The sequence below is a fragment of the Stigmatopora argus genome, chromosome 5 (assembly GCF_051989625.1).
Source record: "Stigmatopora argus isolate UIUO_Sarg chromosome 5, RoL_Sarg_1.0, whole genome shotgun sequence".
Classification (NCBI taxonomy): domain Eukaryota; kingdom Metazoa; phylum Chordata; class Actinopteri; order Syngnathiformes; family Syngnathidae; genus Stigmatopora; species Stigmatopora argus.
In genome coordinates this window covers 309,090-331,284 of record NC_135391.1, presented here as the reverse complement: position 1 = coordinate 331,284, position 22,195 = coordinate 309,090, and the positions used below count along the sequence as shown (strand labels likewise).

Sequence of the window (22,195 nt, the reverse complement as noted above, 5' to 3'; positions counted from 1 at the left end):
GTCCGTCAGCATCCGTCGGCGTCCGTCGGCGCTTTAGAAGCAATCTGGAAAATTTCACCGCTGTCAATCAGCGGCACCGTTTACTCAAATTGAACACGGCGTCTTCCTTCTCCTCGCTCGTGGCTCGGCTTCCTGAACAAGAGTCAAATTCGTCACGCGGACCGATGGGAAGCGGCCTTACGCCGCCTTACGCCGCCTTACGCCGCCTTACGCCGCCCTACGCGACCCTTCTGTCCACGGACGCAGCCAGAGAAATTGCCTTTCTATCTTTAAGCATTTTCTCCTTCCATTGGAGTTCACCTCTACTTTTATTGGATTATAGGTAGATGCGGTTAGTGTGTCGGCCTCACCATTCTGGGGTCGTGGGTTCGATCCCGGGTGGGTCCTCACTGCGTGGAGTTTGCATGTTCTCCGCCGGCTGGCGTGGGTTTTCTCCGGGTACTCTGCTTTCCCCCCCACAACCCCAAATCATGCTGGCTAGCCCAATTGGATGCTCCAGCGATTGATTGTTTTTCTCATTGTGCCCTGTGATTGGCCGGCCACCTGTTCAGGGTGTCGCCCGCCTGGTGCCTGAAGTCACTTGGGATAGGCTCCGGCACCCCGCACGACCCTCGTGAGGATAAGCGGTTTGGAGAACAAAGAAATTAATATTATACGGAGTGGAACGCTGCTTGGTCTTCCGGATTTGTTATCACCGAAGGAACAGAAAGCAAATTTTTCAATGAACTTAACGTGGAAAAACATTTTGCTACAACCGTGCATTTAGTCTTTTGGAGAAAAAAAAAGAAATGTAAAGGGCAGCCCAGAAGCACCCTGTTGCTATTTTCTTCTCCAGCCCTTTGGCAAGGACATCAGCCTGCAGACATTTCTTACAACTGTCTCTGCAATATTTGCATGCAATTTTCCAAGAACGTTGAAGGATTTCTTGGAGCAATAATAATACCATTTCTGCTTCTTTTCATACATTTTTTTGAGAGAGCACAGGACTCTGCTGGAGCATTTAGAGTTAACCTAGATATATATAATATATAGACACACACACAAGATTTGTACACGTGTTCATCCGTTTGATTGACATAGCATTTACTGTAAGTGATCCACAACTCCAAGCTTGAAAACATGACTCCAGCGGACAATGGAGTGCGTGACTTCATTGTTTGAAAGAAGCCACGCAACATCCAAATTGTAAAAACATTTTTTATTTTTTTTTATTTACTTGAAAGGAGAAGACGGCATCTGAATCATGCGCGCGCCAAACGTATCATATGCGTGCCCGTTAGCACGATGACTGGTCATAAATGCCTCTTTCTATTTTCTGCGCGGCCTGATATGCGCCTGTTAGTCACATGTTGGTGGTCCTCGCTCGCGCTGACGACGATTGGGTAAAGCGCCCGCTCCGTTAGTGCGCCTCCAAGAACTCCGAGACTGTGTCGTTATCAGATGGTTGCCTTCTTCCCTTGTGGATTAGAAAATGTGCTGACTTTGGAGTTGGCGCAACATTTTGATCAAAGTTTGACTCAAGTTTCCATCTGGAGAAAAAATGACAATGACCTCCAATTGGATGTTCACGGTACTCCGGCCACGGATATTCACACCACCTCTTAATTATATACGTTTATTATGATGATTATTAAGACTCACCACTGACTGGCAAGCAGTTCAGGGTGTCGTCTACCTCGGCCCAAAGTCAGCTGGGATAGGCTCCGGCACCCCGCGACATTGACCACGATTAGCCTGGCTGAAAATTAATCTTCTTGTGGACCATTTCATATATACATCATGTTTTTTTTGTGTGCGATCGATTGGTCGCCGGTCTTTTGGTCGCTGTCTTTTGGTCGCTGTCTTTTGGTCGCCGGTCTTTTGGTCGCCCCGACCGCGATAACGGGCGACCAAAAGAGCGGCGACAAAAGAAGGTAAAACAAGACGGTCTACGCATAAATAAAAGCCAACAATGGCCACGAGCAGTTTCACTGAGCCGACGTGTGAGTGTAGAAGAGTTTGTATGTACATGCGTTGCTGTCCCTTTAAGAAGCCACGTCCGTCAGGGTCTTAACAAGTTCTCCAACAAAAAACAATCAAAGTCCGGGAAATTTGGAGCTTTTCTTTAGCCTAATAATTAATAGGGCATTTAGTAAGACTAAATAGTCATTCGCAGTTTGTATTTAGGGAATTTGAGCAACCATTTCAATGGTCATTATCACTTACCTTTCGGGCGACCAAAAGATCGGCGACCAATCGACCGTGTACCGGGTTTTTAAATATTCAGCTCCGTTTTTACGAGTAACTAAAAACAAACAATAATGAATCCAAACACAAGTCATGTTCCGCTTTTTTCCCAATTTCATTGTAGTATTCAACGGACGGCCGTTCCGACAATCGCTGTCTGCTTTTTCTCAAGTTTGAGGACCGCCAATGAATGAGAGCTCCTGTTTCGGTGGCCGTGGAAATTTACAGGGACATTTTTGTCAACTTGCTTTTTCAGCATAAACTAATGGAATGAGGTCCGGCCCGCCTTGTGATTTTTCTGCCGAACAGAGCCTCCGTTGTGCTACTGGCTTCTTCGTTCAAAGAAGGCGTCCCGACGCGGAGGAGCAAAAGCCATCAAAATGGACGCTTTATCTGAACGCTTCTGAGTACACAGTCGTAAATCACCACGTGACGTCACTTTTGACGTCTTTTGCAGATGTCTATCGTGCTCGTGTTAGGCTCAGGACACTCGTTGACTCGTTATGACACCATCCTAAGAAGCCTTCGACTCGAGTACGTCGTATCGTATCGAGTACACTCGTCCGGCCGGCCTTGCCGAACGTACAAGTGTCGTATGGTAAACGTCCAACAATTCCAGCATTTGGGATTGTAACCCAAGCCAGAACATTTGTTGCAATGGGTGCGTTGATGTAGCGTGAAGCCACCTTCTTCCTCATCATCGCAGTCCCTTCTAAAAAAAATCCAAAAAGGTGGCTTTGTGTAGTTGTTTTTTTCTCTCTCGATCACACGTTTTACAGAAGCAATGCGATTTGAAACATTTCCATCCACGCGGATCGCCGCCTCGTCTTCCTCATTTCATTTCGTCTCCCGCCTTTCGGGTCTCGTCTTCGCTTTCGGGACAGAAAGAATTCGGAAATGGAGCCGACGTCATCGAGCGCCGCCATGCTTTTTCTTTTGTCTTTCTTTGGGGAGATTTTCTTCGTGCGTTTATCTCATCTCGCCTCGTGGGTGCACCCGCCTTAACGTGTGTGTGTGTGTGTGTGTGCGGGGAAGCTAATGTGCTAGCGTGTGGCGTTGGCTGGATTGCTTCCAGTGACACACACACACACACACACACACAGGTACACACACGTACACACACACCTGGCCTGTTCCATATTCCATTGAATGCAGCAGGCAAGAGAATAAGCAGCTTAGGGACACATTTCGGCCGTGCAAATTCACAACGCCGTAAACACCGGCGTCTTGTCTCAGAGAACGTACGCGTCGGTGAAAGGCAAAGACTGCCAATCGTGTGGCTTCTCTTGCTCTTTTTTGTCTTCTCGAGCGCTCTTATTGACAGTGGCGTAGGAAGTCACAAAGTGCAAAAGACATTGGCGTTTCCAAAGAAGTTTATTTTGAAAGAGGGCAGTGATCACAGATGGAGGATGGACGCTGCGTCCGTCCCAAAGCATGTCACGAGTCACGGCTAAGATGGGGATTAGCGCATCCCGTCACTCCCGTCTCCTTTTTATTTGGGAACAAAGAAAAGCAGCGAGCGGACCACCGACGAGATGGCCAAAAATGACGGCGGCGTGCGGAGCAGATAAGCAGAAGGCAACTCATTTCAATACAAAAGCAGACGTGATTGATTTTGCCATCTCACAATGATAGGTCATGAAACACAACGGCCGTTTGGGCTCATTTTCCCAAACGTGGCCAAAACGACGCCCACCGTTGCCCTCGCCGAGCGGACATTGTGCTCGCAACCCCCGTAAAAATAAAAAAATCCCAACCGCTGGGACGCTTCCAAAGTCCGCATGATTTCGTCGGCCGCCGTGGCGACGTGGCACAAAAGCCAGTGTTGATGTGGAAAATCAATAAGGCTCTCAGATGGCACTCCAATCTTTTTACCCTGTGAGCAATCCAATAGCGGAATAAAAGCACTGCAATGGACCAATAAATAGAGCAGAAACATTCAGTAGTTGGAAATAAATACTAGTAGTCTTTCTGGTACTCGGATGATTCGCCTAAAGACGTTTCGCCGACGGACGTTTGACAGATGGACAGGTCGCCGAATGGACGTTCCACCGAACGGTCATTCGGCCGAACGAAGGTTTCGCGGAAACGGGATTCGCGCGCTCGCCCCGCCCCCGGATCGTGTGTGTAAAATTTTTTCAACCTCGGCCCGTGGGCCATATATGGCCCGTTAAGATTTTTAATCCGGCCCGCCACCGGCGTTGTCCAAATGATAGTAAAAATCAATGATTCATTTCCCTTTGCCGCTCATCACTCTCAACTTATTAGTCCACCGTCAATGGCAGCCCGGGAATAAGAACTCTTGGGCGGGCAGATCTAGCAGAACCGAGCCGTGAAATGACAGCAATCAGGTTAAATCCATCCTAAAACAGCATTTAATGATCAAATACAAATACTGGAGCTCTTTGGACATTAGAACTGAGCCCAGGGAAGTGAATTCCTCGGTAAAATGTCACGATGATGTCGCGATAAGGCAAAAAAACGTCTATATACGACCATTCGGCAACCTGTCCATCTGTCAAACATCCGTCGGCGAAACGTCTTTAGAATCATCCGGCCACGAGTCTTTCTTACATCCCAGCGAAAGGACGGCGAGCGCCCGACCGGCCTTCCTCGCCGGGCCATCCGACCGACGCTTTTTAAAATGGCTGTCGTTCCGACGTCGACTTCAAGGCGACGTCCACCAAAGGCTTGAGCGGAAAACTTTGGTCTGTAGCCGCCAAAGAAATTCCACCTTACAAAATGGCCCAATGGAAAAACATCCTCCTACGGCATGTCGTACTTGAGTTGGAAACGGTCGCCCGTCCGCCGCGATGCCACGCTAGAGCGAGCGCAAACCCGGACGGCGAGTTCCTGTTCGGCAGGGCGTGTTTCTTGACTTTTATCCTTTGTGTGCTTAACGTACAGCTCGCCTATCTGTTCAAGTTGCGTGTTTACGTGCCCGTGTTTGCCGAACGCTCGCCGTTCCTCCCACGCACTCGCCGTTCCTCCCCAATGGAAAATGTCTTTGGCTTCGTTTCTTATCCTTTTTTTTTGGGTTTGTTATTTTTTCTTTTGATCCAAAAAATGTTATCATTTCCAAAGAGTTTCGGAGAGAGTATCACACCGACGACAGTTTTTTTCCACGTGAAATGCGTCTCCAGGCGACGGGAACACTTCTGGAACGAGGAAATTTGCCAAGCCGAGGCGAGGCGAGGCGAGGCGAGGCGAGGCGCCGCCGCCGCCGCCGCGTAGAAGGAGCAGTCACGTGTCCGGCAAAGTATCTCCACGCCTGATTATGGTGGCTCTCCGGCGCACGTACTCTGGCACAATGAAGAATGAGACGATAGGTCGCCTACAGCCCTTTTTCCCCCCCACACGGTCCATTAAACGTGTGCGCTTTCAAAACACGCATGTTTTTTGTCAAGGAAACGGACAAAAATACAAGATGGAGAGGAGCGTGACGCCCGGAGCCGACAAATAGTCCCAAAAGAAAGTCTCCGTCGGGCTAGTTTCCCGTTGGCTCGATGCCCGTTGTTGTTGTTGTTGAAATGGCGGCTCGTGGCCAAAAGGGGCCTTTTGCTCCTGCTCACCCAAAGTCAGTCTTTCCCGATTTTACGCCCCGACAACCTTCACCAATGCGCACGCGTTTGTGTCCATGTAAATATTAATGTGTACAAGTATAAACCGGCCCGGAAAATCCCAAAACTATCACAGTGGTGTAACGGAGTCCAATGTTGCTCGGCTTGGGCTTTGCAATCCACAGGCGGCCATATTGACGTTACAAGTACTACCTTTCGCAAAGCATGACTACGTCCCGGATATTACATACGTGCCCCGAGTCCTCCCTGATTGGCAGCTTCACAATTTGCCTAGCGTTGTTGTTGTTTTTTTGTTGTTTTTTGAAGCGTTTTTGGGGAATGATGTTCATCTGGAGCAGGGGTCGGGAACCTTTTTGACGGAGAGAGCCATAAACAATTCATATTTTCAAATGTAGTTCCTTGAGAGCCATATTCAAAATTCAAAAGTAAAAATACACTAATATCTATGCGTTTGTAGTAATATCCTCATTTTTAAAAGTACAAACGTTCTCCGAGATCTTTTGACAACGTTGTCGCGCTGTAGCTAATCAATGCTAATCAATGGGAGTATGCATGCAGAAGAATGTAATGGAAAAACAAATGTTTAAAGCCGCACGAAAGGTCATGTCGGCGCCACAATGATCAACGCAACGCTCCTATTGATGTGTTCAGGATGGAGCTCTCTCAACAGGGGTTCCCATATTTTACCTCAGTTTAGTGGAGAGCCATATGCACCTATCAAAAGAGCCAGATATGGACCCCGAGCCATAGGTTCCCTACCCCTGATCTGGAGTCACGCCCGAGCTTGACCCGTCCCGTTAAATGGTGTCCAAAATACTAGCGAATGGAGCTCCGGTGCTCCCAAAAGGCATCCGGTGGCCGTCTTGGAAAATTTGGAGCCCGGCAGTCATCGTAAAGCCCTCGTGAAAAAGGTCGGCGTGGTTGGCCTCGCGGCCGGCCGGCCGGCCGGTCTAAAAGAAAGTCGTCCCCTTGGTGCTCCTGCACAGAATTTTCTTGAAGGCCTTCCTAAAGTCTTTGTTGAAGATGGTGTAGATGACCGGGTTGAGGCAGGAGTTGCAGTAGCCGATCCAGAAGAAGAAGGTGAAGAGCGGCGGCGGAATGGCGCAGGCCTCGGGGCACACCGCCTGCAGGGAGTAGGAGAAGAAGAAGGGGAACCAGCACACCACGAAGACGCCGATGACCACGGCCAGCACGAAGGTGAAGCGCTTCTCCCGGTTGACCATGGCTTTGCGCCGAGCCGCCCCCGGGTTCTTGTCCACTTTGGACTTCCTGCCCGGCGCCAGGCGCGCCCCCCTGGGGGTGCTCATCAGGTCGCGGTGGCGCTCGGCGGAAGCCGGCGAGCGCGCGCCCCCTCCGCCACCGCCGCCGCCGGGGGCGCCGGAGCTCCCGGGGGCCCTTTCGTTGCTGGCCTCGCTGTCCGTGCTGGAGCTGTCGCCGTTGTTGTTGTGGGATTTGCCCCGCTTGGGACGCTCGGGGCCCCGCGAGGCCTTAGCCGGGCCTTCCGCCGAGGGGGCGGGCGCTCCGGCCCGGGACGCCGGATCGGCGGAGGGGGTCTTCGCGGCCGGGGAAGGCTCCTCCTCCGCCGAGGGCTTTCCGGCGCCGTTGGCCCGGCGTCCGGGCCCGGCGGGCGTGGCGGCCGCCGACGACGCCAAGGCCCCGTCCTTGCGGGGCTCCCCCGGCGGGCGGCGCGTCCTCTGCTTGGCGATCTGGTAGATGCGCACGTAGACCAGGATCATGATGAGGCACGGCGCGAAGAAGGAGCCGATGGTGGAGTAGAGGATGTACCAGCGCTCGTCGTTGAGCTTGCACTGGGGGCCCCTGTCGTCGGTCAGCTCGCCCGCCTCGCTCTTGTTCAGCGACAGCAGCGGCGGGAAGGAGATGACGGAGGAGATGAGCCACACCACCACGATGGCGCCCTTGATGCGGCGCGGCGTCCGCTGGCGGCCGTAGGTCACCCGCGAGATGGACAGGTAGCGGTCCAGCGAGATGGCGCACAGGTGCACGATGGACGAGGTGCAGAAGAGCACGTCCAGGGCCAGGTAGATCTCGCACCACAGCGACTTGAAGTACCAGTAGCCCAGCAGCTCGTTGGCCAGCGAGAAGGGGATGATCAGCGTGGCCACCAAGATGTCGGCGGCCGCCAGCGACACCAGGAACAGGTTCTGCGGCCCCCGCAGGGAGTGGCTGGTCAGCACGGCGATGATCACCATCACGTTGCCCACGATGGTGAACACCACCATCAGCGTGATGGCCGTGGCGAAGGCGGCCGTGGCCTCGGGCGAGTACGGCGCCAGCTTGTGGACGCTCTGGTTGCAGGGGACGGGGACGGGGACCGGGACGCCACCGCCGCCGCCGCCGCCGGCCACCCAGCTGCCGTTCCAGGGGCTCAGCTCCAGGGAACAGCCGCTCTCCTGAACCCGGGCCATGCTCTGCTCTGCGCGCCTGCCTGGGGGAAACAGATCGGGCACGGCTTTAGTCCGGGGCCCGAGTCCGAAGCCCGAACCCCAGCCCCCGCCCAATAAAACTAAGATGCAGCCCGTACACTGATTTTTCACTCAGCGGTGACCCATCCCGCGACTCCACTTTTTGACCCAATTTGGGGAGGCCACAACATTGGTCGGATCTGGCTTTCCCGTCCCGGGCGACCGTTTCCCCGCCTCCCCACCCTGTCTGTAGCGTTTACCTCTCTGTGTTTCTCCTCCCAACGTTAGCTCCCTCGCATCCTCCCCGACGGAGCTTCCGAGTCCATGGTAAGCTCAGCGAACGCGGGCGTCCGTGTTCTCCTCCGCGCCTCTCCGCGGGGAATCCGCCGCTGGGGAAAAGCCCCGCTTCCCCCGGGTCATAGTTCACCTTTTCCCTCCAAACAGTTGAGGACTCTTTTTGTTTTGTTCCGGGTCCCAAAAAGAAGCCGCTATGTTGCCGAGTCTGGGAGAAGGCTTAGGTACTGTCGCAAGTGCGCCGCTGGCCAGTCCTTTTATTGCGGACACGCCTCATCGGGGAAAAGAACAAAAGAAGAAAAAGTGAGCAAAACTGAAAGTTGCCAATGTTTTACAAGCTCGGACCAGAAGCGGCCACCCATCCTTCACTGGCAAATGGCAAAAACGGATCCCGACGCGCCCGTCAGCGGTCGCTCTTCTTCTTCTTCTTCTTCCTTCCAACGGCGCCTCGTCAGCTTCTGAGGCGCATCTTTGCCGAGAAGTGGACCTGAGCTCGCACGCCTCCCATCTCGCTCTCACCGTCTCTCTCTCTCTTTCTCTCTCTCTTTCTCTCTCTTTCTCTCTCTCCCTTTCTCCCTTTCTCCCCCTCTCGCACTGACGTCAGCGCACAGCTGTGGGCGTCACGGGATTGCGACGACCTCAAACGGAGACAATTGAAAAGGAGCAATTATTATCTCCCAGTCACGGCGGGGCCACGCCAGCCACATCGCCTCGTCTGCCGCCATCCATCCGCCATTCGGGTACAATTGATCCATTTCCGGATGACGAGTCGTGGGTAAAAAAACCCTTTGAAGGTTGGCACAGTTATATTGGATTGGATAACTTTATTCAACCCGTATTCGGGAAATTTTGTTGTCACAGTAGCAAGAGGGTGAGAATACAGACACAGGAAAAAGACATTTTAGACATAAATAGATAGGTAATAAGTAAGTTAATGAATAAATATATAAATAAATAAGCGTGTTGCTTAGCACATATATACATACATACACATAAATATACATGCATGCATACGGTAGGTCTCAACACTCAGCCATTTGTTTTGTTAAAGAGCCTGACAGCTGATGGGAGGAAGGATCTGCGGAAGCGCTCCTTCCTGCAATGAGGGTGCCGCAGTCTATTGCTAAAGGAGCTTTGGAGGGACTCCACAGACTCATGCAGGGGCTGGGAGGTGCTGTCCATGATGGACATCATCCTGGTCAGCATCCTCCGCTCTCCCACTTCCTCCACAAAGTCCAGAGGACAGCCCAGAACAGAGCTGGCCCTCCTGACCAGCTTATTCAGCCTGTTCCTTCCTGTCCCTCTCCGTGCTCGCGCATCCCCAACAGAGCACTGCATAAAACACTGTAGATGCCATTTATACTTTTTTTTAACACAAGACCTTCAAATAGTTGACTTTATGTTAATTTTGAAAAAATATGTGAGAACAAAAGAGGAGTGCACATGATTTTTTTTTGGTCACAGCACTCTAAAGGAGTTTGATGGATGTGAAAGTGGCAAAAGTGGGGGTTAGGGTTAGAAAAGAGCCTCCTCTTCCCTCCGTCTGGTTCAATTGAGAAAGATGGATGAAGGCACTCCTTCGCCGTCACGCCGTCTTTCTTGTGACTTGACCTTTGAAAAATTCAAATGCGGAGCATTCCGTTTCAGTGTATACGTCTGCCTTTATTTCCTCCTGGCCAGCCAATCCGTGCTTATCTGCTGGCTTGACTTTCACGCTTTTGAATGTACGTCGGAGAACTCCGGGCACTATTTCATGTGATTTCTGCGGGATGCTATGAATACACTTTTTTTTTTGTTTTTTTTTATTGAATTCTTGTGATAACAAGTCATGACTTGAGGACCTGTGGATCAAAAGAAGGTCTCCATTATGAAGACTGACTTGGTTTTGCATGAACCGTAGCTATTAGCGCCTGCGTCGTCCCAGGAATTCCCGTCTTTTGAAATGATTTTTTTTGATTTTTTTTTATCAAACCTCAAAGCCTTTTGATATCACGGGAATGCGTCCGCCCGCTCACACGCACTTTCAAAGTAGCGTCAAAAACAAGTCCGTCAAAATGGGCTGCAAAAAAAGGAAGGCCACTTATCCTCTGGGAGTTAAAATACATTTTTAAGGAATAAGTGACAGGATAAATCATTCAAGTGGAGAAAGACTGAAGATGTCCGTGATACGGAAGACCAATGGATGAATAACTGATATTTCTTCTTCATCTTGACATGGTTATTGACGACTCCATTTCTTTTGTAAATATACGGGAAAGGTCATCGAGTGGACGGACTTGGAGTTAGTGGACAAACAGAGAAGTGGGCTCGCTTATGTTCCGTCCTTTTATGGCATAATGACTCGTTTCTGTATCGCCTTGGTTTTGTCGGATTTATAACTTGCTTTTATTTCTCCGCACGCTTCATTTTCCCCATTTTCACTCCACAATTCAGGCATGTTGTTCTGCGGTCTTTGACTGTACTGTCTAACAGTCAGGGGTCGGGAACCTTTTTGACGAAGAGAGCCATATACAATTCATATTTTCTAATGTTATTCCTTGAGAGCCATACTCCGAATTTAAAAGTCAAATACATGTGAATGGGTGTCTTTTATTTTAGTCATTTCACCACTTTTAAAGTGGAAAAAAAGAATACTTTTGACAACATTCTTATGCAGTTGCTAATCAATGAGAGTATACATTTTAGCAGAGTCTAATGCAAAAAAAGAAGACTAAAGCAGCACTGGACGTAGTATCTCAGTTCTGTCACCAGCGGGTTCCATATTTTAGCTCACAGGTTAGCAAAGAGCCAGATGCACCCATGGAAAGAGCCACATGTGGCTCCCAAGCCATAGGTTCCCTACCCCTGGTCTAACTTATAACTATCCCTTTTCTTGCTTCTGTCACAATGAAATTTCCCGAATACGGGATGAATAAAGTTATCCAATCCAATCCAATATGTCCCAAATAAAGCATTTAAATGAAATGAAAAGGAAGTGAACGCTCCAATGGATTGGGCCTCTGCTACTGTCAGATCAAGGCAAAAGTCTTGAATTTGGACTGCTAGTCCCAACTAGGCGCCTTCTTGGAATTTTTTATGGCGATAAACCTTGCATGGACTTTGTTTTTTCTGCTACGCAACACGAGATTGTCCTCCCGACAATGGAAAAGGTGAAAAAGCCATTGGAATCCTTTTGGGACGGACACCAGAGACTTCACGGGACTCCCCCGTTTTAACGGCGCACCATCCGCGGCTAACTTTCACGTAAGGCTCTCTCCTGGCCTCGCCGTGACTCCACTTCCGTCGAAATCCCGCAGCACGTCCCCCCTGGCGGAGGTGGAGTACCCCCTTGCTTGCGTCAGGCTCCTAAATTGAAATGGCGGTTCAGCGTTGCGCGCGACACGCGAGGGCAGGTCACCGTTGCGTGGCGGACGGGCGCTTTCCCATCGGGCCCACGTAACACGCTGGCACGCACTCGGCGGCCCACGCGGTGAACGCTCCGTGGGTAGGAGGTCCTGTTTGTTTGGTTAGCGCGCCTGCCGCCGCCGCCGCCGCCGCCCGCGCATTATTCATTTAATTAAAGAGCGCTCCTCCTGCCCGACGAGAGCGGCCGTGAAGTAGGCGCCCGTAATGGCCATGCCATCTGCGCCGCGCGTTCCAAATAGAACGGCAAACAAAATAAAGCTTTTAAGCGTGCTCTCCTCTCCCATCGCGTCGTGGCTCGCCTTCGCGTCTCTCTTCGTCACGGGCGGATGTGACCCCACGCGGGCCGACACGCTCGCCGTTGCTCAACGGCGACCGATCGGGGGCCTTCTTTAGCGCTTATCGAAGTTGGAAACGATTTGTAGGGGCTCCAAGACAAAGAAACCAGTGTTTAGGCTTTTATTTGGATCATTGGCGTCAAGATTGCTCTTTCGTAAGAGGGTCAAATTCGTTGGTTTGCAGACAGAAAACAAGACAAACTAAATGGACACACAACAATGGACAATAAAACAATTGTTTCAATTGATATGTCAATTTGGTCGAACAAATTCCGCTCGTTGAAATGCTTTAAAATCGTTTTGCGGTCTCAACAAATGGTTCAAACACGTATTTGCTGGATATTAGAACTCAAAAATGGACAGTCTAATGTTGGGCTTTGCTCGTTGGCTGCTATTGATAGCGACAGACGCCTTGTTCAGACGGACAAAATGCAATGTTACACTTTGAAATCAGATGGCAAATGGACATTTCTTCCTTCTTGTCACTTTGCCAATGAGGACAACAGGCCTTTTGGGGTAGGACTAGTATTCTCCTTTCCGGGTCATTCGTCTTTCTGACAGTAACACGCTACTTAAAAAAAAAACTAGTATTAGTAGTCTTTTCCCACTTTGAGCCTCGTCTTTCAAGTTCAAATTGGCTGCGTTTTCCACAAACAGTGTGACAGAGACATCTACTGGAAGTCTGCGAAGGAGGCAGTTCATCATGATGGTCGCTAGAGGTCACCGTTTCGCAGTATTCTTTCACATTACTGTTAGCATTCCAGCAGGCCGCTCTCGTCGTCGAAATGAAGGGGAAGTCAATGCTGGCTAGCTAGTTGCTAAACAGTGCACACCATCTGTTCCACCAATAGTCATTTTCTTCTCCGACTCCACTCCTCTGGTTCTCGGATTTTCTCCGCCGAATCATTTTTCTGCGGAAGAAGTCACGGAGAACCACGCCGTCAATCGCCGATCGTTCAAGAGCACGATCGCTACAGTGTGCCAATCCCAGGTTACGGGTCTTCCGTCAGATTTTGCTACCGAAGCTTTTTCTCATTAACACGTCTATCGATTTGTGAAACGTTGCCGCCACAGTTAGCACAAGAAGAGCCGTGGCGACTCACCCGATGACGGCGGCGAAGAGCAGACTGAGCGCCAGGCTCAGAGCGGTGACCACGGCCATGAGCTGCATCAGCGCCCCCCCCGGGATCTCCGAGAGCGAAGGCAGCGTCAAGTTAGGTCGGCGTTTTGGCCGCGCCTTCCGAGTCACTGCGAAAGAGTGGCAATTAACTCCGATAACACGAGTGGACCTTCCGTTTTCTCCTCTGCGTGTTCATTTTCCCTTTCCAAAAAGCACTCTCCGGGGATGTTGATACTTTACCGCTGAGGAGGAATGTGACTTTGTAGAGGAGCATCCCATCGTGGCCCATCAGCGAGCATCGGTACGTCCCCCGCTCGCTCCACCGGAGCTGATTTAACACCACGAACGGGTCCTTCGTCACACTTAGATCTCGGAAGTCACGCTCTCTGGGCTGCGCACGCACACACACACACATAGGCAAAAAGTGTTGGTTTGCTTCCTCACCCAGAGGTGGGCAAAGCAATCCCAGAGGACCAGGTTTTGGGTCCTAGCGATCCAGCACAGACAAAGCTTGACAAAGTTGAACCAGCGGGGGATGTGCTAAAACGAGAAGCACCTGACTGCAATCCACTGATTGCACTTGCAACATACCGGAGTTGTGCAAAGGTTCCTCAGAAGAGGTTGGAACCAAAGCACCCCCGCACCCCTGCAGACGGCCCACAGTGGAACTCTTTGCCCACCGCTGCCCGAACCCGACCCTACCTGAAGCTCGTTATCGTAAGAAACAAGCCGTCGGTCGGTGGGAAAGCCCCAAGGCCTTTGCAAAAGAAATGACGGCGGTAGACAAAATGATGCGTGGGACACCCGTGGCGGACCTTTCTGCCTCCTGTGACGGCGGGGGCCCACGTGTAGCGGTACTCCGGGCTCCCAAAGACAAAAGAATGCCACGGCCGGAAACAGTTGAGGACCGCCTGTCCTCTCTCCTCGGCTTCCACTGGGTATTCTGCAGAAACAGAGATTTTTTGGGGGTTGTCGCAAAAGCTCAACTGACACGGCCGTCCATCGTGTGACGCCGAGACGCACCGCCGCAATCCTCTTTGCCCGACGGGGAAGGACAGGTGTAGATCTTGTAATCGCAGGAGATGCAATCCATCACTCGCCTTCGCAAGAGCCCTTGAAGGCGCCCGCGTCAAAAAGACAGTTTCTATCTTTTTGACGTTGGCTGAAGCCGATCAAACTCACCACATTGGTTGGGGCACAATCCTGTGAAGGGGAAAAAAACAGCCTCCCCTAAGTCACGCCGTAAATGGTGACGTCCACGTACCGAGACGGACGCCACTTACCATCGCGGATGAACGTCGTCAAGTGGCTTTCTAATATATTTTGCCCCTTGGCAAGGGTACTAATGAATTCAGAGGATCTGTCTTGGGGGGGGAAGAGCTGGACGTCACAAGCTGCTCCATCATCTCCATAAAAATGGCGACTATATGCCTCCAGTGTTTCAAAATTCACGATAAATTGGCAAATATATATAGTGTTTCAATGATATTGAAAGTTACCCAGACACTAAATTGACACATTCATGGTGAATGCTACTCAATTTCTACAGTGTTTCACATTATAGTTCTTTTTTTTTAAATAACTGTTTTGGAAAAGATCCACTGAGATGCGTGCTTCACCGGACTAAAGTCTTCAGTTTGTGAGGGCAGATCATTTTGCCCCAAAATGTGAATTTTGAACTATACGGGAGAATAAATGAGTGCCTTGCGAAGGTTCTCACCCGTATTTTGCTCCAGGAAGAGTTTAAATGCAATCTGGTACTCCGTTTTGACTCTGTACAAGGTGGTCACATCTAAGCAGGCGGACAAAGGTCATTCGCCACCGCGGGATAGCGAGCGTCAATGCCCACGATGGGTCGGAGGGCTCCGGTTCTCACCTATGACGCCCTTCCGCTTCCTGCTTTCGTCCTGGTACTGGCTATAGGCGTTGTCTATCATATCCTGGAAGGCCTTCTGTTTGCTGGCGGGGCTTTTGGACAGGGAAAAAGCTTCGTGCATGTTTCTGACGCCGCTGTCGCATTGCAGGCAGGCCTCGGCGCCGTAGACCAGCGTCAGCGCCAGAACCAGGGCCAGCGACGTCAGGAGCATCCCGCCTAACCCTCAAAAACATGAGCAGATATTCCGCTATTCTGGAATGTTCCCCGAACAAATTGAATTTCAGTAGCATTCCTACTCCTGTTCCTATTAGTTTGAGGTGAGGTTGTTTTGTCCACTCTTTGTCTTTAAACATTTGCACTATGATGATTTCCGTCAATACGTGTCACTCTTTTATGAGGTCACTCACATTAGTTTATAGTCACTGTTATCAAATATGTATTTGGCTAATCAGAAATGGCAAATGTACTCACATGTTGTACTTGGAATGCAAACGCCCAGAGCAGGGGTCGGAACCTTTTTGACGAAGAGAGACACAAACAATTCATATTTTCTAATGTTATTCCTCGTGAGCCATACTACAAATTTAAAAGTCAAAATACATACATGTAAACGAGTTCCTTTTCATTTTTTTTTTTAGTAATTTCACCACTTTTAAAGTGGAAAAAACTGAATGCCAGATGCACCCATCAAAAGAGCCACATGTGGCTCCCGAGCCATAGGTTCCCTACCCCTGGCCCAGAGGGTGAAAAAGGATGAATTATTTAGAGTTATTTTATGTATGAATGTGGGTGCTTGGTAACCAATTCAGGGATAATAATACAGAAATGATGCCATGAGTCCTTAGTGGACCAAAAAAAAGTAAAATACTATCTGCTAAGCTGGAAAAATTAACAATAACATGGCAATTAGCAAATACTCTTTGTTGTTGCAAATCGAGTGAAAAGTGAACTGCGGAAGTCCAACGAGCCGAAGCCTGTCCATTTGGACGGACGCGCGTCTGGGCCAATCAGCGTCCGAGTTGGCCTGTTGGTAGGCGGGACCACAAAGCAGCCCAGTTGCACCTGCGCAGCTGTTCGCGGGCGTCCGCTTGAAGTAAAGAGACACAAATGAACTACGTGAGTATACTAAGCTTCTCGAATGTCTCATTTCATCAAACTTTAATAAGATATAACGAGTGACATCATCGCGTAAGAAAAGCCCGACTCGGCCCGATAGAAAAAGGGAACGTAGTTGACTTTAGTAGCGTCGACTGCTCGCATTCTATAGGTTGTTCCATCTGGGCCTGTTGAAGATAAAACGAGCCACGAAGACTAGCCAAACAATTGTTTGTTAAAGCGCCCAACTGCCGCTTTAAGCCCCTAAATATATGAAGTGAGCGCTCCGGCAATGACCTTCATATTGTTCTCTGTGTATTTCGCTTCCTCGTAGGCAAGCCCGAGAAGAAGCAGGTCTTCTTCTTTTTCTTCTTCTTCGCTTTACGACAAAGCAGCGACGTTACCCGAATCGGTACGTAAATGCAGCCCATTAAAATGACAATCAAGTCCATTTTTCTCGGCGGTGGCTTCACTGTTTCTACGCTAACTCGCCTACGACTGGCCTGTCTGTCATCACACATATCGTATCGTAAGGCCATTTTATACATTGAGCTATCGCCCGATATACTGTATGAAATGACCGATGGGGGATGAATGACGTCTCATCGACATTCTTTATTGTGCGCAAACTAGCTCTCATGGGAATTGAATGGAATTGAATGTTTTTATTGTCGTTATACAAGTATAATGTGGATGTACGATACTGCTTATTTTGGCTGCTAATGTTTTTGAGGCAGGTATTATTATCATGACTCATGGAATGACTATATTTTTATGACCTGCCAATCGAGGTCATATTTAACGCAGCAGTTTTAATATCATGTTGGCAGGAAAAGAAAACAAATCTCACTTATTTATCGTGATCGTATTTTTTTAAAGAAAAAAAAATGCCCTACAAAAACAGTTATGGTGACATTCTCTCATGTCAGAACAACACGTTTGACAACAAGAATTTTGAAGTAACTTCTCATAAGTGTAGCTCATAACGGCACACATAAAAGCACCCATGAAAATGTCACCATACAAATACGATACGCGTTGAAAGAAATAATAAAATGGTCACCCTCGCACTGTAAATACAATTAGCTCACGTGAATCATCTGGACTGCATTTGTTTTCAGGGGCCGGCCTGAATCGAGCTCAGGATGTACCAGATGGTTCCGGCGGTGCCCGGGGAGCTGCACCTGTCCGACGGTCCCGGGGACTCGCCGCTGAAAAAGCGAGGGAGTCGGGAAGCCCGACCGCTGGCCGTCTCCAGCGTCCTGGGATGCCTTTTGGTTCTGGCCGCCGTGGTGGCCTGGTGCTACTATTCGGCATCTCTTCGCAAGGCCCAGCTGGTCAAGACGGAGCTTTTGGATCTCAACAAGGACGGCTTCGTCATCCGGAACCAGACGGGCGCTATTATATTCACCATGACCTTCAGGTGGGTTGATGCTGATGAGCGGACGAGAGACGGGACAAAATCAGAGGAACCGCCAGGTCTGGGCAAGCAATTTTACCTACCCAGCTAGCTCGCTGCATGCTCATGACCTTAATCCGAGTCCAAAAAAATCACGTGTCACACACGTCACCGTCAGCTCGAAGCCGTTCTCCCCGCTAATTTCTTCAATGCTTGTCTGGTTTTGTAGCTCCGCCCAACTGGACTTGGACTCCTGCTCCCTGGAGGAAAATATCCTTAGCTGCACCCGCTCGGATGCCGGCCAGGTCCACTTTTTCATCCACACCGATCGACCGAAGGAGACGGTGACGTGTTACCTCGTGCGCTGGGAGCCCTTGGACCACGAGGGCCCGGTGGAGCACACCATGCCTTGCAACGGCTCTCATTGGTACGGCGGGGCGGAGAGCGCCACGCAGCGCTGGCCCGTGGCCGTGGAGGGCGAGCGGGAACCGCGGCCTTTCGTCACCGGCGACGTCTACGCCCACCGCGACGCTTTCGGGGGGATTCTGGAACGCTACTGGCTCTCCTCCAAGGCGGTGGCCATCAAAATTAACGATTCGGTGCCCTTCCACCTGGGCTGGTCCGAGAAGGACCTGGCGCTACGCTTCCAGGCCCGCTACCGGGATTCCCCGTTCAAGCCAGCGCGGGGACGGCGGGCCTCGCCGGAACTCGGCTACACGGTCTGCGTGGGCTCGGATGTCACCTCCATTCATAAATACATGGTAAGTGCGGATGACGTATACGTGTTCCGCGTCGGTCCGTCGCCGCCGGTTCCCGCCTCGCTCAATGGGTCTTTGTTTTGCCAGGTGCGTCGCTATTTCCCAAAGCCCGTCAAGGTTCCTTCGGTGGAGGTGTTCAAGCATCCCGTGTGGTCCACCTGGGCTCTCTACAAGACATCGGTCACCCAAGACAAGCTGCTGCGCTACGCCGCCGACATCAGGAAGCACGGCTTCGCCTGCTCCCACCTGGAGCTGGACGACCGCTACACCGCCGACTACGGCGAGTTTGACTTCGACCCCCAGAAGTTCCCCAACGCCAGCGGCATGTTCGAGCGGCTCCGCGAAGGCGGCTTCCGAGTGACGCTGTGGACCCACCCGTTCATCAACTACGACTCCATCAACTTTGGCGTGGGCGTCCAGGACGGACTGTTTGTGCGCGAGCCCGGCGGCCAGCTGCCGGCGCTGGTCCGCTGGTGGAACGGCATCGGCGGGATCTTGGACTTCACCAATCCCAAGGCCCGCGACTGGTACCGGGCCCAACTGGAGAAGATGAAAGAACGCTACGGCGTGACGTCCTTTAAGTTTGACGCGGGGGAGAGCAGCTACCTGCCGCCACAGTTTAGCACGCTGGTCCCGCTGAGCGACCCGTCCGCCTTCACCCGCCTCTACACGGAGATGGCCGTCCCCTTCAGCGAGCGGGCCGAGCTGAGGGTGGGCTACCAGAGTCAGAACATCTCCTGTTTCTACAGGATCATCGACAGGGACTCGGTGTGGGGGTACGAGCTGGGCCTCAGGTCCATCGTCCCCACGGTTTTGACCGTCAGTATTCTGGGCTACCAGTTTGTCCTGCCCGATATGATCGGCGGGAACGCGTACGCTGACCATATGGAGGGTACGCTATGAATCTTCGCCATTGTCTGATTTTTAAAATAGAATGCTTTTGATTTTATTTGAATTTTGACCTGTCCTGTCCAACTCCTCGGACACGGAGACTTGCAGTCTGAAGAAGAAATAGTTTTAATATGCCCCATGGGAGTTTGTTCTACTCCCGTTGTGCTTCATTATGAAAACACCGCTGGACAGAAAGGCGTGACCAGACTTTTGGTCGCCGGACTTTTGGTCGCCGGACGTTTGGTCGCCGGACGTTTGGTCGCCGGACGTTTGGTCGCCGGATGTTTTGTCGCCGGACTTTTGGTCGCCGGACGTTTTGTCGCCGGTTGTTTGGTCGCCCGGACCCAAACAACCGGCGACCAAACGTCCAGCGACCAAAAGTCCGGCGACAAAACAAGGTAAAACAACATGGTCTACGCATCAATAAAAGCCAACAAAGGCCACTAGCAGTTTCACTGAGCCGACGTGTGAGTGTAGAAGACTTTGTATGTACATGCGTTGTCCCTTTAAGAAGCGACGTCAGTCAGTCGGTCTTAACAAGTTCTCCAACAAAAAACAATAAGAGTCCGGGAAATGTGGAGCTTTTCTTTAGCCTAATAATGACTAGGGCATTAAGTATGACTAAATAATAATTCGCAGTTTGTATTTAGGGAATTTGAGCAACAATTTTAAATAGTAATTATCAATAACCTTCTGGGCGACCAAACGTCCGGCGACCAAACGTCCGAGTACCACAGAAAAGTGCTTAGATGCTACTGAGAGAAAGGAATAGTCATATACCAAAAAAAAAAAATACACGCTATTGTTAGCTGCTAGATGTCAACTCTTCTAGAAGGCCCAACCGGAAGCGGTCAGGCATTTGCTAGGATACCCGGCGAGATTCTTTGCCTCTGGCTGCATTTGATCAAAAAGATTTCACTTCCTTTTCACAACCCTTTTGTGTGCCTTGTTTAGGCAACGGGAAGGATCTGCCCGACAGAGAACTTTACATCAGATGGTTGGAGCTGTCTGCCTTCATGCCCGCTATGCAGTTTTCCATCCCACCGTGGCACTACGACGACCAAGTGAGTACGACACGTGCACGACATTTTGGCTCAAATCCGGGAGAAGATTTGCTTTTGTGCGTTTCCTTCCAAATCATTTGGTCAAAGGGGCATTTTGTTTCACGGCAAGTGTCCTTAGACCGCTCATGTCATTTTAAATGCCTTCTTTTTTCAAATGTATCATCCGGTTTGGTAGCCCCTCACAAAAGCCGTGATTCCTTCTCCCGCGTTTGCGTCGCATTTGTCGCCGGTCGGACACGGTGCGGTCAACTGAGCCCGGTTAAACGCCATGTCGCCGATCTGGGCAGGTGGTGGAGATAGCGCAAAAGTTCACCAAACTCCACGAGACCCTGGTGGCTCCTCGGGTTCTCAAGTTGGCCAAAGAAGTGCTCCACACGGGAGATCCCATCGTCAGGCCCCTGTGGTGGATCGCCGCCGCCGCCGCTGACGAGGCGGCTTACAAGGTGGACTCTCAGTTCCTGATCGGGGACGAGCTGCTGGTGGCTCCCGTCTTGGAACCGGGCAAGCGGGAAAGGGACATCTACCTGCCCGCTGGGAGCTGGAGAAGCTACAAGGGAGAGCATTTCCTTCAGGGCCCCAAGCACCTGACGGACTACCCCGTGGACCTGGACGAGATCGCCTACTTTACGTGGGTTCAATGAATTGGTGCCGACCTCCAGAGCCTTCCCTAGCTAGCACTCGTGGCGTTTATTAGGATCCGCCGTTGTCTTGCCCACCCGTGTGCCGGACAAACCGGACCGGCGGCCATTTGGAGGCAAAGGGATGAGAACGCTGGAAAATATTCTTCCTTTGACTATTTATTGGCGCATATTTCCAGTGGTAGAGTAGCCTTCTAAAGCATGAGTTGCTTGGTGAAAGCCAGATGCTTCCCACTTGACTTGGTGCACTTTCAATTTCAGATCAACGCAAGTTTCAGCTTCGAAACGAAGCCAATGTTTTAACTTTCGCCACCGCATTGCCGTAAATTTCAACACTTTGTGACGGGAGGCTCCACGCTATTCCACGTTGATCTTTTGGATTGCGCTTCTCTTTGAGGCGTGAGGTCCAAGATCAAGCTGTTTTTAGCATGATTCATGCGTTCTCCAGAGTGACCATTAGGTTTAATTCCACCCGACTTTGCTATAGGGGTGAAACGTCATTGGGCTTTTGGACTGCTGCATGCAAATGCTGGATCAAACACTCCATTGTATTGCTCCTTCCTTTTCTCATGTGCCTTCTACCGACTGTCGTCAATAATCTCCGATTGTGTCATTGCCGTAGTCTTCCACGCGCTTCCTCGTACGCTAGCGCGCCGCGACGTAAGCTAACCGACGTGTCTTTGTTCTCACACTGACCGACTAAGTAGACTCTTTCCCTTCTTTGCTTATTCTGTGACAGGGATATATATATATATATATATATATATATATATATATATATATATATATATATATATTTATATTTATATATATATATACATGTTTGTGTGTATATATATATATATATATATATATATACATATATATATACACATATATACACATATATACACACATATATACACATACACAAACATATATACACACATACATACACATATACACACATACATACACGTATACACATACATATACACATATATACACATATACACATATATACATATACATATATACATACGCATACATATACACATACATATATATATATATATATATATATATATATATATATATATACACACATACA

The 22,195-nt window shown here is 50.2% G+C and overlaps 3 protein-coding genes across 4 annotated transcripts; 1 reads left to right on the top strand and 2 right to left on the bottom strand.

Moving 5' to 3' along the window:
* Nucleotides 1-3,581: 3,581 nt before the first annotated feature.
* Nucleotides 3,582-8,794, bottom strand: adra2b (adrenoceptor alpha 2B). The gene is made up of 2 exons (XM_077601525.1): nt 8,491-8,794; nt 3,582-8,253 (listed from the first exon to the last, which is right to left on the bottom strand). The coding sequence occupies exon 2, from the start codon at nt 8,231-8,233 to the stop codon at nt 6,758-6,760; it is 1,476 nt and encodes a 491-aa protein (XP_077457651.1). The 5' UTR covers nt 8,234-8,253; nt 8,491-8,794; the 3' UTR covers nt 3,582-6,757.
* Nucleotides 8,795-12,793: 3,999 nt separating this feature from the next.
* On the bottom strand, nt 12,794-15,688 carry izumo1 (izumo sperm-oocyte fusion 1). The gene is made up of 9 exons (XM_077601695.1): nt 15,261-15,688; nt 15,105-15,176; nt 14,668-14,748; nt 14,567-14,587; nt 14,408-14,497; nt 14,200-14,327; nt 13,625-13,775; nt 13,368-13,512; nt 12,794-13,175 (listed from the first exon to the last, which is right to left on the bottom strand). The coding sequence occupies exons 1-9, from the start codon at nt 15,469-15,471 to the stop codon at nt 13,076-13,078; spliced, it is 999 nt and encodes a 332-aa protein (XP_077457821.1). The 5' UTR covers nt 15,472-15,688; the 3' UTR covers nt 12,794-13,075.
* A 554-nt stretch (nt 15,689-16,242) lies between these two features.
* LOC144074952 (myogenesis-regulating glycosidase-like) lies at nt 16,243-21,322 on the top strand. Of its 2 annotated transcripts, none has more exons than XM_077601661.1 (6): nt 16,243-16,376; nt 17,477-17,778; nt 17,984-18,515; nt 18,600-19,404; nt 20,358-20,467; nt 20,755-21,322. In XM_077601661.1, exons 2-6 carry the CDS (start codon nt 17,501-17,503, stop codon nt 21,106-21,108), a joined length of 2,079 nt encoding a protein of 692 aa, XP_077457787.1. In that variant the 5' UTR covers nt 16,243-16,376; nt 17,477-17,500; the 3' UTR covers nt 21,109-21,322. The 2 variants fall into 2 exon arrangements, with proteins under 2 accessions (XP_077457787.1, XP_077457788.1); XM_077601662.1 differs by lacking the exon at nt 16,243-16,376 and adding an exon at nt 16,405-16,767.
* Nucleotides 21,323-22,195: the final 873 nt, after the last annotated feature.

Coding starts and splice junctions, on each gene's coding strand:
- adra2b (XM_077601525.1), bottom strand. CDS start 8,233: ATGGCCCGGGTTCAGGAGAGCGGCTGTTCCCTGGAGCTGAGCCCCTGG.
- izumo1 (XM_077601695.1), bottom strand. CDS start 15,471: ATGCTCCTGACGTCGCTGGCCCTGGTTCTGGCGCTGACGCTGGTCTAC. Junction 14,749..15,104: donor CTTCCTGGAGCAAAATACGG/GTGAGAACCTTC, acceptor TCCCCCCCCAAG/ACAGATCCTCTGAATTCATT. Junction 13,776..14,199: donor CCGTCACAGGAGGCAGAAAG/GTCCGCCACGGG, acceptor GTGCGTGCGCAG/CCCAGAGAGCGTGACTTCCG.
- LOC144074952 (XM_077601661.1), top strand. CDS start 17,501: ATGTACCAGATGGTTCCGGCGGTGCCCGGGGAGCTGCACCTGTCCGAC. Junction 19,405..20,357: donor GTACGCTGACCATATGGAGG/GTACGCTATGAA, acceptor TGCCTTGTTTAG/GCAACGGGAAGGATCTGCCC. Junction 20,468..20,754: donor CGTGGCACTACGACGACCAA/GTGAGTACGACA, acceptor CGATCTGGGCAG/GTGGTGGAGATAGCGCAAAA.